General features: G+C 41.9%; 1 protein-coding gene across 1 annotated transcript in view; it reads left to right on the forward strand.

Moving 5' to 3' along the window:
• DICER1 (dicer 1, ribonuclease III) overlaps positions 1 to 13,090 on the forward strand; it is an 81,017-nt gene extending 67,927 nt beyond the window's left edge. The window contains exons 30-31 of the mRNA XM_027638267.1: positions 12,550 to 12,615; positions 12,803 to 13,090. Of these exons, the coding sequence (XP_027494068.1) occupies positions 12,550 to 12,615; positions 12,803 to 12,929 (193 nt within the window). The 3' untranslated portion in view covers positions 12,930 to 13,090. The remainder of the gene's footprint in view (positions 1 to 12,549; positions 12,616 to 12,802) is intronic.
• The last annotated feature ends 335 nt before the right edge of the window (positions 13,091 to 13,425 follow it).

Here is a 13,425-nt window from a genome sequence, read left to right on the forward strand (position 1 = left end):
GGAACAGACCTGGGCAATCCAGCACATAAATCAGCTCCCCAGAAAGGGGTGAGCAGTGCGAGGGAGGGCTGGGCAGTGGTGGAAACAGGTAGAACCAGAGTTTGCATATTCCAACATCAAATTTTAGGGTGGCAGTGGGACTTGAGGAAGGGATGGGGAAGAAGAGACCAACTGAAGCAGAACCTTGCAATAAGCAGAGGTTGACCTTTGCCACTGGGTACTGCAGAAATCACTGAGCAGCTTTTGCCACTTCCAACAAACTTTAAGCTTCAAGTATCCCCGAACTTAGTCCTCTGATGTCTAAAACAAATCCTGAAGAGTTTGTGACTCAACTGTGAGGGCTCCGTGTCTTAACTGCAGTAGTGAAAGCTGTGCCTTGCATCCAAAGCAAGTTTGTGGTGAGAAGAGCTGTGGTCTGTTCACTGTGCCAACAGTAAAGGAACAGTTTCTGAACCAGCCACACCATAGGCAGCAGGCATGGTAGAGTTGTGTTTTGTAGGTGGGAAACTGATTTTGCTGATAGAGGTAAGACTGTAGTTTTGGCCTTCTGACATCACTCAGCTTAAAATCCTCTCCTGTTTTTCATCTTGTCATGATTGCTTACACTTCCTGAACTGGAGCTACATTTCCTCATCACCACATTGGCATGATCTTCAGGCTTCTTTGAAAAAACATCTCTGCCCTGAGTCTTCACCAGGATATGTCTCAAACTGAAGAGAAACAGGTTAGATTGGTTCCCTGGTTGCAGTCTAATAGTCAGGAGTAAGCCCATTGGTGGTGATTTTCAGAGGACAGTTTTAAGCTTTTGACTGATTTCCTTGTAAAGCTAAATCTAACCTAATGTTAAGAAGTTGATTCCTTGCTGTGATCAAAGAGGCTCTGAAAAGGTCCTGGATGAGACGAGGCTGAAGAGATTTGAGGCTGACATGAAGGCACAGGAGACTACTTTGGCACTTATGGCAAGTATGAGGAAGCAGATTAAGCTGCGATTGGAGTCAACTGAGGAACACAAACATTTTTGAATGGTGTAGGTAAAAGCAATCTTTGACAGCCAAGTTCTGACTCAGTCAATGACCTAGCAAAAATCTCTGCATCTGCCTGATTTTTTCTAATATTGCATTAATTTTGTACAATTTCACCTAGTTGCCCACCACAGAGGTATCTAGCCAGTGGGCTCCCATTTTCTTGGAAACACAGCTGGGGTTATCTTTGGAGAATCTGGGCAACACAGTGTGTGGATACTGGAGAGAGGGCCTTCAAGCCTTTGGCTCAACTCCCTCAGCAGCTGCACCACAGGGAGGTTCATCAGTTTTTGTGACCCACTGCCTGAGGGTGGGAGCTGAAGGCTGCAGGCTGGGCCTGAGGTCAGGACTGCTCACCAGTGATGGTTAGGTCAGAAATGCTCTGAATTGTGCTATGTTCTGCCACAGCTGCCTGTGCACCTCCCTTGCCTGCAACTGTGATTATGCCTTTTATACGATGCTCCTGAGACTTTGGTATAAGTTTCTCTGCTCCCCGTCCCCAACCATCTCTCTCGACTGTCAGTGTTTATAATGGCTGTGCACAATTCCTCTCCTCCCCTAACCCTCACTCCACCCCAGAGGCAGCTGTATTTCCACAGTGAGTGAAGCAATTCCTGTATGTATGATTTTAAAGTGCTTTGGGAGCCTTTGGGAGAGAAGGTGCAATTGTACAAGAACAAGATATTATTAAAACAGGAATCTGTGTAATAGGTGATAAATTTTGATACTGTATGTTTAATATAATATGACGGTTGTAAATCCAGTGAATTACCATAGGTATTTGCTGTGCAGTGTGTTTATGAATTGTTTGGGCAGGTGTTTTTCAAGTCCCAGTTTTTCACACAAAATATGAATTATAGGACAGTTTAATAATATTCCTTACTAGACTCCAATATGCCACAATTAACTACAGAAATATTATCACTTGGTGGCTGAACTTGGTTGCTGATTAAGTTCATGTATAAGAAGGTAAATGAAAAAAGCAACAGAGAGAAAAGAGACCTGCACAAGTTAACTTTTAGATCTCCCTTTGATGTCTTACAAGCAAATACCTTTTAAAGCTGCAGAAATCAATATTTTTTGTATTGTTCAACTGTATTTTACATGTGCTTCCACATAGCTTAGAAGCAGCCTATTTTGATTGCAATAATGAAATAGTTCTCTAAAAGTTTATATTCAATAGTTACACTATTTATATTTATTGATGTGAAGGGATATCTGTACTGCACATGTTATTTGAATGAAACCTTGTTGTATAGCTTTTAAATCAGAACCAAAATAATGTAATTCAGGATTACATACGGTCGGATTTTCTTATTTTTATTTTTTACTGACTTCCACATAAAAAAGACTTATAAAAAAAATTCTCCTGTCTATGAAGAAAAGAGAAGTGCTGTATTTCACTCTTCCATCTGCTTTTGTACTTTGAGCTAAATCTCTACCTGAGCTGATATTACACCAAGCAGCACAGTAGTAAACTACTGAGAGGTAGGGATGAGGAGAGCTTTAAACTTAGAGACTGAAGAACATCTTCTCCATCATGATAGGATTTTGTGAGTGTAAACCAGATTGTCATTAGTTTTATGAAAACCTTTTGCTGGTGTTCTTTGAAGTGTAGAGTCCTTTGCTTGCCAAGTAGGTGTTTGCAGCTCTGGAGGAGTTGACATGACTTACACACTTCTGTAGCCATTGCTGGCACCTTCCAGATGAGTAAAGCTCGTGGCCAGGTCTTGGAGGTGCTGTGGTCCCACTGCTCCAGCTGATGTCCAGGGTGGCCAAGGGTCCTGGTCATCACTGCACACCTCTCCAAGTCCTGTCCCACCATGACTCATGCCTTTCTGAGCACTCAGGAGCTCAGCACCACTAGATCAGGCCCATCATTGTGTGTCACTGGATCTCACTAGCACGACACTACAGGCTGGTAGCTGGGATGGAGTCTTACTTAAATATTTTCTTTCCCCTTGACTGGCATAAGGAAGGCGCCTGCAGCCCTCCCCCCTCCCCACACCGTGCCTCCTGTATGTGTAAAAGCTGCCCTTGGCCCCAGATGATATGTTTGCATTTCATAATTAATGCTGAACTCGACTTGAGGCAGATACGAAAGGACGATTTTTTAAACAGATGTTGCAGGTCACTTGTAAGTTATTTGTCAAATAAGTTTCAGAGCACAAGCCGCTGCTTTTGCCATTGTAACCAAAGGCGTATTCTGTTCAGCAGCAGTAATTACAAAGCCAGGGCAATGCAGGGAAAATTCATCTTATTTAAAAGTGTTTTAGTGTCACCAAACAGCTTGCTATGCTATTAGGCAAGTTTTTCTAGACACATTCAAGTTGAGGATTTTAATTTGTTTGAAGTATTCTCTAAAACAGAATTATGTTGGAGTTTACATAAAATGAGAGAATGACATGAAAAGTTTTAACTTAAGCAGCAAAATATAAAGGCTAATCTTATTTAAAAGTAATATGTGTATCTTGATTGAGTGCCCAGATACACTCAACTGGGACATTTTAGTGGAATCGGTTCTAAGCTGTTACACTGAGTTATACAGAGTAGATTTTCCTGAGCTCACATTGCCAGACCTGAAATACTCTTGTGGCTGCATTTAATAAAGAAACGAAAGTCTTGGGTAAGGGGATATGATTTTTTATGACAGAAGGAATGCAAATAACTTTTAGTCTCATTGCCTAGACTGGGTTTGGTCTGATTTGATGGAGTTTAATAATGACTTATAACCTGTGCTGACAATGTGCAGACCCGCACAACGTCATTTAACTCATTTATTCTGCTTGCTGTAAAAACAAAGAGATGGCAAATAAATATATGGAAAGTTCATTGTTTGTCAGAGGGCCCAAGCCAAAAGTTTTCAGTGACCTTTTAAAATATAGTCCCAGGCTAGTACTAAAATGTCTGTCACTCAGCGCACACACTTGCACAATTTGGCCTTTTAACCCGTGCATCTTGTTTTTCTCTCTTTCAACTGGTTGTATGAATTTCAAATCAGCTGCAGCTATTTAAGTTTTTGCATTGGAGGATTACTGTAAATTGCAGTCTGACAATTACAATGTACAGCGCACAGGAGAGTTATTAATGGATAGGCCTACTGATGGCCTTTCAGCGCTGACGAGGGCCTGGTGTTCCTCACCCATAATTAGATCCAGTGGTCGGGGTCTGCATGGATGAGGCAGAGAAGGGGGTCGGCCGGGGAGCGCTGCTTTATCAGAGGAAGATATCAATTGATCAGAGATAGTTACTATCGGCAACGTCTAAATCTCTAATTCACCTTCTTCTTAATGACTTGTATTGGCTTAAGAAGCTAAGTCATTTGACAGCACGGAGCTCGGCTGACAAAGCCGCGCAGGTGGTTTTAATAGAGGATTTCTGTTGCTTGAGATTTCACTAAAGACGGAGCAACAGTTCAACAGACACAACAGAGGCCAGTAAAAACCCCGGTCTGCTGCTCTGCTCTCTGAGGGTACCAGTGGGGCTCAGGCTGCAGCGAACCGCCACTCCCATTTACACGACACTTTTTCCCTTTGCAAACCCAAACAAGGGCTCTCTCTGAGGTTTCAGTATTTATTTTAAGGAATGAATCTTATGTGGGCATAAATTATATTTGACAAATCAAAACCCTTTGGGGGGGAGTTGTTTATTTTTTTTATTGCCATACAAAAAACATTTTCTAGAACATAATGTTCCTGAAAAATTAAATATGCTTTTAGGACAGAGTCCAATGCCCAGGAAGAACCAGTAGGCTTTGTAAAATCTGAAGACAATTGTCTTTTACCATTGAAAAACCCAGAAAATCAACAGACTGCAAGCCAAGTGCTTAGATTAGATGTGGTTTCATGAACTAAAATGTCAGCTTTTTAATGAAGTAACCCAAGAAACAATGGTTTTGTGCTTAGATTATCACAGTGTAAATCCAATAAGAAATGGGTACCTAACTTCTCAAGGCGCTGCTGATCCAGCCCTGATCTTTTCTAGAAGGATTACAACCACCTGCCGGGAAGTTTTCCATGTAATAAAGCTGGTAGCCAAACTGATATTCACAGTATGTCCCAGAGACTTTTTATTATTATTATTATTATTCAGATGATGTATACCCATGGGAAATATAGGTTTGAGTCTGTTAGGGCTTTTTTGGGGGGGTGAACATTTGTGTAAAATCTTGTTCCAATCTCTTAACACATATTGAAGTAAAATCTAATTGAGTAGATCACTGGCGTAGGCAGAACTTTCTGTTGTTGTTCTTGAGGGAGAGCTCAACAGAAAAGCAGGTCTGTGAGACTTTGCATTGCAGCCTTGAGTGGAAACATATTTATCAGCACAAAGCCTGCTATTTTAAGCTGTTCTGGAACTACTAAAATGGAGGGACCTTTCTTCTGGATTCACTACCAGGTTCATGACCTCAGTCCCAATACCACTTCTGGATTCATGTCACAGTTTCTACTTGTGAGCACTAACTTGCCATTTGTACTTCCAATGAACTTGCAACCCAACTTTGTAAGCTATAGCTTTGCAGCTCCTAGGTCAGGGACCACTGGCCTGAAATGTTAAGAATAAACACATTGTGCACCTGTAGCATGCTGTTATCTCTATATCTTGAAGTGTGTTTGAAACTTGCTAACTATAGTTTATCAAGCTCTGAGTGTTATCCCTGTCAGAGGAGAAAACAAAGCCAGAGGAAAATAAGTAACTCTTCCAAAAGAAATAAATTGTTAAATGGCTTGCTAAGTAATTTCCTCAGACAGGGATACGGAATAGAGTATGGATTGAAATCCTGATCCTTTGATACTGATGGTGAGTCACAGAATCACAGAATCATTTAGTTTGAAAAGACCTCCAAGATCATCAAGTTCAATCTTTGACCAATCAACCACCTTGTCAACTAGACCATAGCACTAAGCACCATGTCCAGTCATTTCTCAAACACTTCCAGGGATGGTGACTCCACCACGTCCCTGGGCAACCTGGTGCCAATCCTTGGCAACCCTTTCAGTGAACGAATTCTTCCTGATGTCCAACCTGAACCTCCCGTGGTGCAGTTTGAGGCTATATCCTCTCATCCTGTCACTAGTTGCCTGGGAGGAGAGATTGATCCCCACCTGGCTACAGCCTCCTTTCAGATAGTTGTAGAGAGCAATAAGATTTCCCCTGAGCCTCTTTTTCTCCAGACTAGACAACCCCTACTCCTTCAGACACTCTTCATAGGACTTATTCTCTAGACCCTTCCCCAGTTTTGTTGCCCTTCTCTAGACTTGCTCCAGCATCTCAGTGTCTTTCTTGTAGCGAGGGGCCCAAAACTGAACAGAGGTCTCAAGGTGTGGCCTCAACATTGCTGAGTATAGGGGGACAATCACTGGGCACACTATTTCTGAATACAAACCAGGATGCCATTGGCCACCTTGGCCACCTGGGCACACTGCTGGCTCATGTTCACCTCCTGTCAACCAGCACCCCCAGGTCCTTTTTCACTGGGCAGCTTTTCAGCCACTCTGCCCCCAGCCTGTAGCATTGCACGGGGTTGTTGTGAATGAATGCGGGACTTGGCTATTGATCTTGTTGAACGTCATACCTTTGGCCTCGGCCCACTGATCCAGCAGACCCATTGGCTTCAGTATAATCAGAAGCATGTGCATTTTGCTTTACGTGAGGACACTGCGCAGAAGCCCAAGTCCCAGATAATTATCATGTAATTATAAACTTTTATCATTAAAATGAGAACTGTCATTTTGAAGCTGACTGAGATAGCTAGCTGGGGTGTCAGTGTCATCGTGAATTTAATGGGGATGTATCAGCAGAAAGCTAACTGAAGAATGGTATTGAGGTGGAGGGCTTATTCTCTGTACAATGAAGCAAAACAAAAGCATGGTCATAGCAGTCATCTTCAACCCAAAATGTGCCTATTCTGCCATGGACAATGAGGAATGTCCAAAAAGTTCTTTTTGGAACAGATGTGTAGGTCAGCAGTTTGTTATAAAAAATGGTTTTATTTTATAATTGCATGTGCTTATGCCCTTAGACTTCTGCTTTTTGTCTTTGGAGTTACATTGTGAAGGGAAGGTTTCTTCACTTATTTTCAGAGTAATCTGCACAGTGAAAAGCTGTTACTGTCATCTTTGGGTGCTAAACTTTAGTCACAAACTACTAGCGATGGCGAGGGGAATAAGCAACATGGTTCTTCAAGATCTCAGCGTGTCACAGAAAGGCGTTTTCCTCCTATTGTGTTTCTTGCATGAGCTGCTAGGTACTGGTGTTGGGGCAGGCCTGAGTCTCCACCATTCTGTCTGCAACTACATGCCAAATAGACTAAAGTTAAACTTCTCACTGAGGAAGAATTTTACACTAAGAATCAAGCACAATCCTTTCTCTTGCTGTAAATCTGTCTTTTTTATTATTTAATTTTCTTTTAACTATGGGTTAGAATATTTCAATTTATTTTGTTTTACCTATTTTGAAGGACTTGCTGAAGGAACCATTTTGGATGCAAAGAGCAAACCTTGATCACTCAGCCCTCAAAGGTGACAGTTTTGGCATGTTTGGAGGGTTTAAAGCAGGAGGGTCACATTCTTTGCTTGTGTTAAAAGGAGAACCTCATCTGAGTCAGTCAAGCTCAGTTCATTTACACAGAGAAGATAGGGCCCAACAGTTTGCTCTGTAATGGTTTCCATAAGAGACATCTCGACTCAGTCCCTGTAATAGTGTCTGTGATGTGAATAATTGTCAATCTGTTAGCAATTTTGAGCAAGCCTGTTAGCACCATGGTTTGATCAGCTGAATTTTGCAGAGAGATGTTGCTGAACCATTCTGTTGCTCACAGTCACATGGCTCTGGCAGTGCATCTCTTCCTACAGGGCAGAATAACATGGGAGCTGCTGATATTAGGTAACTCTCCTCCCTTTTCCTGGCCAATCACAATTGTGCCCCACTATGTAATATTTCAATTCAAACATGCTTATTCAGTTCAATAGCTTTGAAGGAATTTGCTTTCCTGCTTAATGCCCATTAGCTAATGACATTGGGGTAAGCTGGTCAAAAGAGGGTACATAACTGGTGACCTTGTTCTACCAGGGTGCCCATGAAACAAGAACAAAATATGATTTTGTTTTTGCATTGAAATGTGTCTATATCTCATGCTTCTTCCCCAAGCAAAAAGGTTTACTAATTCAATCTTTAGTACACATCTATATATATATACACACACTACATGTGTGTATACATGACTTGCTTATCTGTGACTTGCATGTCAAGCCATCTGACAAAAAACCAGAGAAATCCACCAGCTCTGCAGCTTCTGAAGTGAAGCTCTGCTGCAAAAAGCATTATAATGAATAACTGACTTCTGTCTTAGTGGTACCTTCATCTTTTTATTCCTTTTAAAAATAAAGTCTGTTTTGACTGTTTTGCTATACTGTTAACAGACGGACACACTCAAAATGTTGGCAGTTATGTTCAAGACTGGATTAATATAGGTTTGTTATTTTACTAGTATATCCAAAGGCAAATAATCCTACTGGACTCCACCCTTCAGCTGTGAAGCAGGTTGTAAATCAGTCCCTTTTTTTGTTGTTTTAAAAGAAGTTTAGGAGCTTTAAAATGGAATTTGTACAATATTCAAGCAGACTGTAATAATGTTAATTTCTAACTATTTCTTCTTTTTTATATCCACTTTCCTGCCACTCAGAAGCTTCTAAAGAAAACAGTGCAATCACTGCTAATGCCAAGGTGTAGCAGAAGTACTTATACTGTTCTTAATGACTGTTCTCCCTGAAGTATTTAGTTGCCATAATTTTTAGCTTGCTAGGAAAACCCAGCATTTACAGAGGGAAAGAATAAGGGCCAGTTTTTCAGACTTTGTCTTTAAAGCTTGAATGGGTAAATTTGTCCTTGCGTCTTTACCTAGGAAATCTCCAGTAGGTGCACAGCCAACAGTCCTTGTCCCTATGCTGTCCTCAATGTATCACTATGGAAAAAATATTCTGCATCTGAAAATAGGGAAGGAAATGGCTACTGGGTCAGGAGCCAGCAGTTCTCTTGCTAGCACACATTCAGGCACATCCATCAGGCACTCCATGACCTGTGAAAATTATATCTTAAAATATCCCTGGTTTTGTGTTTCTGTTTTGAAACTGTGGTCTCTGGGTTTATTCTATTTCCTTGAAGTCAGAGCAATGTAATCTGAATGCTGAAGGAAACTGTTGTTTGAGCCGATCTTCTTAGATTCTTGACTGATTCTAAAAATAGGGCCTTCCTATCCATTAAGATAAGACTGAAACGCTGGTGACATTAAGCACAGCTATAATAGCTTTGGTGTTCTGGTCTGCAAAAAATGTCCATCCTGTCTAGCGGGGCCATTGTGTTTGTCTGGTCTCTCAGACCTGGGTGAGAGGCTCCAGTCTATCAAATGTCACCTCCCACCATGTCCTAGCAGCTACTGTCCCCAGAGGTAGAGGCCCAGTGAACACACAACGTTTCAGAACTCTTGTGATAAAGTTTGTGTACTCTGGAAAGCAAATCTGCTTCTCCCTCACCTCGTCCACTTCTGATTTCATGTCCCTAAACCCCCTTGTGCTGCTTGTTTTCATTTTCTTTGCAAGGCTCCCTTATCTGGCCTCCTGCTGGATCTCACATTCCCCTTCACATCCTGCCCCTGTGCCGGGAAGGGCACATGGGATCAACACAGCCTGTGTTGGGAGCGCTCGGCCTCACTGACAGACCAGCATCTGTGCACAGCATGCTGTGCAAACCCAAGGCTGCTGGCTGTGTCAGAAGCATGTTTAGAGTTTCCCAAATGTAAGGACTAAGAGGTGAAAAAATTATGATTTTTAAGTCCCTGTAATCTAACCACTGTGTAGATTGACATCCAACCTTCCTTTGCTGCCCTCACAACAGTGTATTCCCACCCCTGCCACCCCAGCAGCAGTGTTTGCAGCCTGCACAGTGATCGAGGCAAGGGAACTATTTTCATCACAGCCTGTCTTTGGGTATTTTACTGTTTTAAGGTCACATTAGCTTTAAGCTGGATCAGGTTCCTCATCTGACCTACTCCATAACTTTGGGAGCACTGGCATCAACAGGAGGGAGAAGGCAGGGCTGCTGGAGGTGGGGGAAGCACAGGCTGACACCAGTCTCCCCTGCCTCTGTTTGCGAGCTGCTATGAGACCACCAGCTGTGTGTTCCTAACCTGCCTCTCTTGTCAGACAGCCATGGGAGCATCACTAGGACCAACTCCTGACCTGGTGCTCAGGTTATTTACTGAGCCATTGTGTCTGTATATGGCCCCATGTCCACAAAAAACACATTGGAAATGGATGACAATGGATGGGTGAGAGAGACAGCTGGGAATGATTGACAGCGAGTCAAAGTAGGTGTGGTGTGAAGTCGAACCTGTGCGAGGGCACGGATCAAAGCACCAGTTCATCGTGTTCATGTCAGACACAAACAAGTGTTTAGCAATTTACTTTGGAGGTGGGATAGAAGTAGTTTACTCAATACTTCTGCAAGTATCAGTCTGTGTGCTGAGGCTCTCTCCCCACTCACCACCTTCCCCACCCACCACACACACAAAGACATGCACACAATGCCTTCTTTGTTTGCGTGGAAGAATGCTCCACAGGGAGCTGCACATCCCAGAATGCAGCTCTGTTTGTGTCTAGAGTTGTGATGGATCACTGTGGGGAACCTTAAATCTCTACAGTGCTCAGATCTCTATCAAAAACAAGGGCAGCTGGAGTAGCTCCATTTAATGTAAACTACATGTATAGCTGGATTCCTTACCACCTTGTCAATGCCACCCCCAACTGCCAAGGCCTGAGAGCCCCTGAGTCTACTGAAACGAAAAGGAGGTGAGGATTTTCTTTGACTTGGATGCAGGTATTTTAAAGGGAACATGGGAAATAATTAACACATAATTAACCTGTGGAACTTTCTGCCAGGAAGTATTACTGAGGCCAACCACTCTACAGGGTTAGGAATTTATATGAATAATAAGAGGTCCAAAGTGGAAAAGGTATCAGCCTTCAAAGTAGGGAGGACATCATTAACCAAAATGAGTTAAGGAGATGGTTTTCTTATGAATAAATTATTTCCCAGTGGTCTGTTATGGGATGTCTTGTACCTTCCTGTGAAGCCTCTGGGAATAGCTACTGAAGAAGACAGTAGAGTACTGGTCTGATCCACTCTGTGAAGCATGTTTCCTATTAAATATACAATATTGCAGATGTACTCTAGAGCTAATAGAGCAGCACCCTCTCTGGTTCCTACTGTGCTCCAGAAAATAACTGCTTGTTCAAACAATGTAAAAAAAAAAAATATCTTATTTGATCCTAGATCTGTCACTTTTGTAGATCACCATTATTTGAATGGTTCATTGTCACTTCATCTCACTGGAAAGTTGTTCACTAGAAATGAAAAAATATATATGGAGGAAGCCATTCTGTTTAGGGAGTGAACTACATAGATATGTCAGAACAGACAAGATTAAACAGCCATCCTGGCCAGGATGGACCTTTGCAGTGGTCTGTAGGTGCCTGAGGAAAGGACATAAACAATGGAGCAAGTGAAGCAGTCCTTCCTGGTAAATGATCTGATTGTGGCACTTCATATCTTGTGGACTCCTGGAGCTTGAGGTTACGTCCCTACCACATATTTTTGTTTTGTACCCTGTTCCCAAGGCCGTAGGTTTGACTTCCTTTTCTCCTTTACCTTGCAAGAGATCGAAGCTTTTGCTATCTACTTTCTCTGTAGCATTTGTGATTTTGCGCATTTCTACTCTATCTCCTCATCTTAGCCACCTCAATACACTTTTGTAATTTCTTTTCAGTCAAAGTACTTTTTCCACTGATTGCTTCCATGTATGAAAGTTCAAAACATCCTTGTCTTTTACTGCCCTCCATGGACTTTTCTCCAGTATTCTTGTTGCCTTTCCCTTTTGAATTCTAATGCATCCTGCTAAAGACTGGGTAGCCAAAACAGCATCAGGGATTCACGATGTAGGGACACTGTGCATTTACTCACTGGAAAATGAGCACTGTGACTGTGTTCCCCTGACCCCAGGATCACGTTTGCTCTTTAGACTGCTGTGAAACCCAGAGCTGATACTTTCAGAAGACAAACCAGAATGAGACCCAGTTCTATTTTCTAAGTAGTTTTTGAGTCTGCTCAAGGAGCACAACTCCAGGAACAACTCCTTCAGACAAATCCTTGTGGGTATTTTCTTTAGTGGGGAAATGAAAAATGTTTTTTCTAGATTTTTCACAAGAATGAAACTATATTGAATCAGACCAGAAATGTATCTTGCCCACAGCCCTGACTCTCTGACAGTGGCTTGTGGAGTCTTAGGGAAAGAACCAGGTGTTATACTGTGATATTTTCTGTACATATTTTCCATACATATTTTCCATATTATACCAGCCTGTGGCTTGGGAACTTCTTGGCCAGAAGTTGCATTTGTTTTGGTTCTCACAGTCCTTGGGGGGTATTTTCTCTGTTCACATTCACAAGGATTTTTTAATACCTTTTATTTCAGCCATTTATTAATCTGCAAGAGGAACTCATCCTTATTCTTGAAGACCCTTGGCCTACGGAAAAGTGGGTAAGAATTTTGGTTTCTGACCTTTTTTTGAAACTCCAGACTAATTCATCTGACAGCCATAATAGCCATTGGCTATTATAAAAAATATCTTTCAATATACTTTGAATATTAATGGAAAAGTATATTTTTCCATTTTTCTATATATTCCATTGTCCATATCCTTTTCCATTTGTCTATCCGCATGTAGAAACCCAAGGGGATTGCAGTTCATGAAAGCTCTCCAACCTAGCTTGAAACTAGCAGCCTCAGAGCGCTTGGAGACGATGGAGAGGTGCACAGATCTCCATGGGTTATTCAGCCTTCTGCTGCCATGACTGTGTCGTTATCAGCACCCAGCAAGCCAGACGAAAGCTACTCTGCTGTCTGCTCAAGTCACAGTCACACCTCCAGGTTGCAGTATAGACACCCCCTCTGTCTGAGAGTGTTACACTACATGAGTTCTTCCAGTTATAATAAATTTGCAGTGAAATATTAAACACTGGCATATACATTTTTTTTGGCAAAAAGAAGCAAAAGTTGGAATTTAAAACTGTAATGCAGCAAGTGAGCATGCAGATTTATGGACTTAACAAACACATACAACTTTTGAGACATGCCTAGCAGACATCATGCTTTTAAAATGTCACAGTTCATGTAGCTGTCACTTCAAACACTAAAGAAACTGGCACTGTCAAAGTGCTAGCAAGCTTTGACTGGACAGTAATAAGACTCAGAGGTCTAAAATTAAAAAAGTGTCCAAGAAAATGTATAACTTCTTAAAGACTTCATCTTGAATGTTTTATACCACACTCTAGTTTGCAAAGAAATGGT

The sequence above is a fragment of the Corapipo altera genome, unplaced genomic scaffold (assembly GCF_003945725.1).
Source record: "Corapipo altera isolate COAL_440 unplaced genomic scaffold, ASM394572v1 23, whole genome shotgun sequence".
In the NCBI taxonomy this organism is placed as follows: domain Eukaryota; kingdom Metazoa; phylum Chordata; class Aves; order Passeriformes; family Pipridae; genus Corapipo; species Corapipo altera.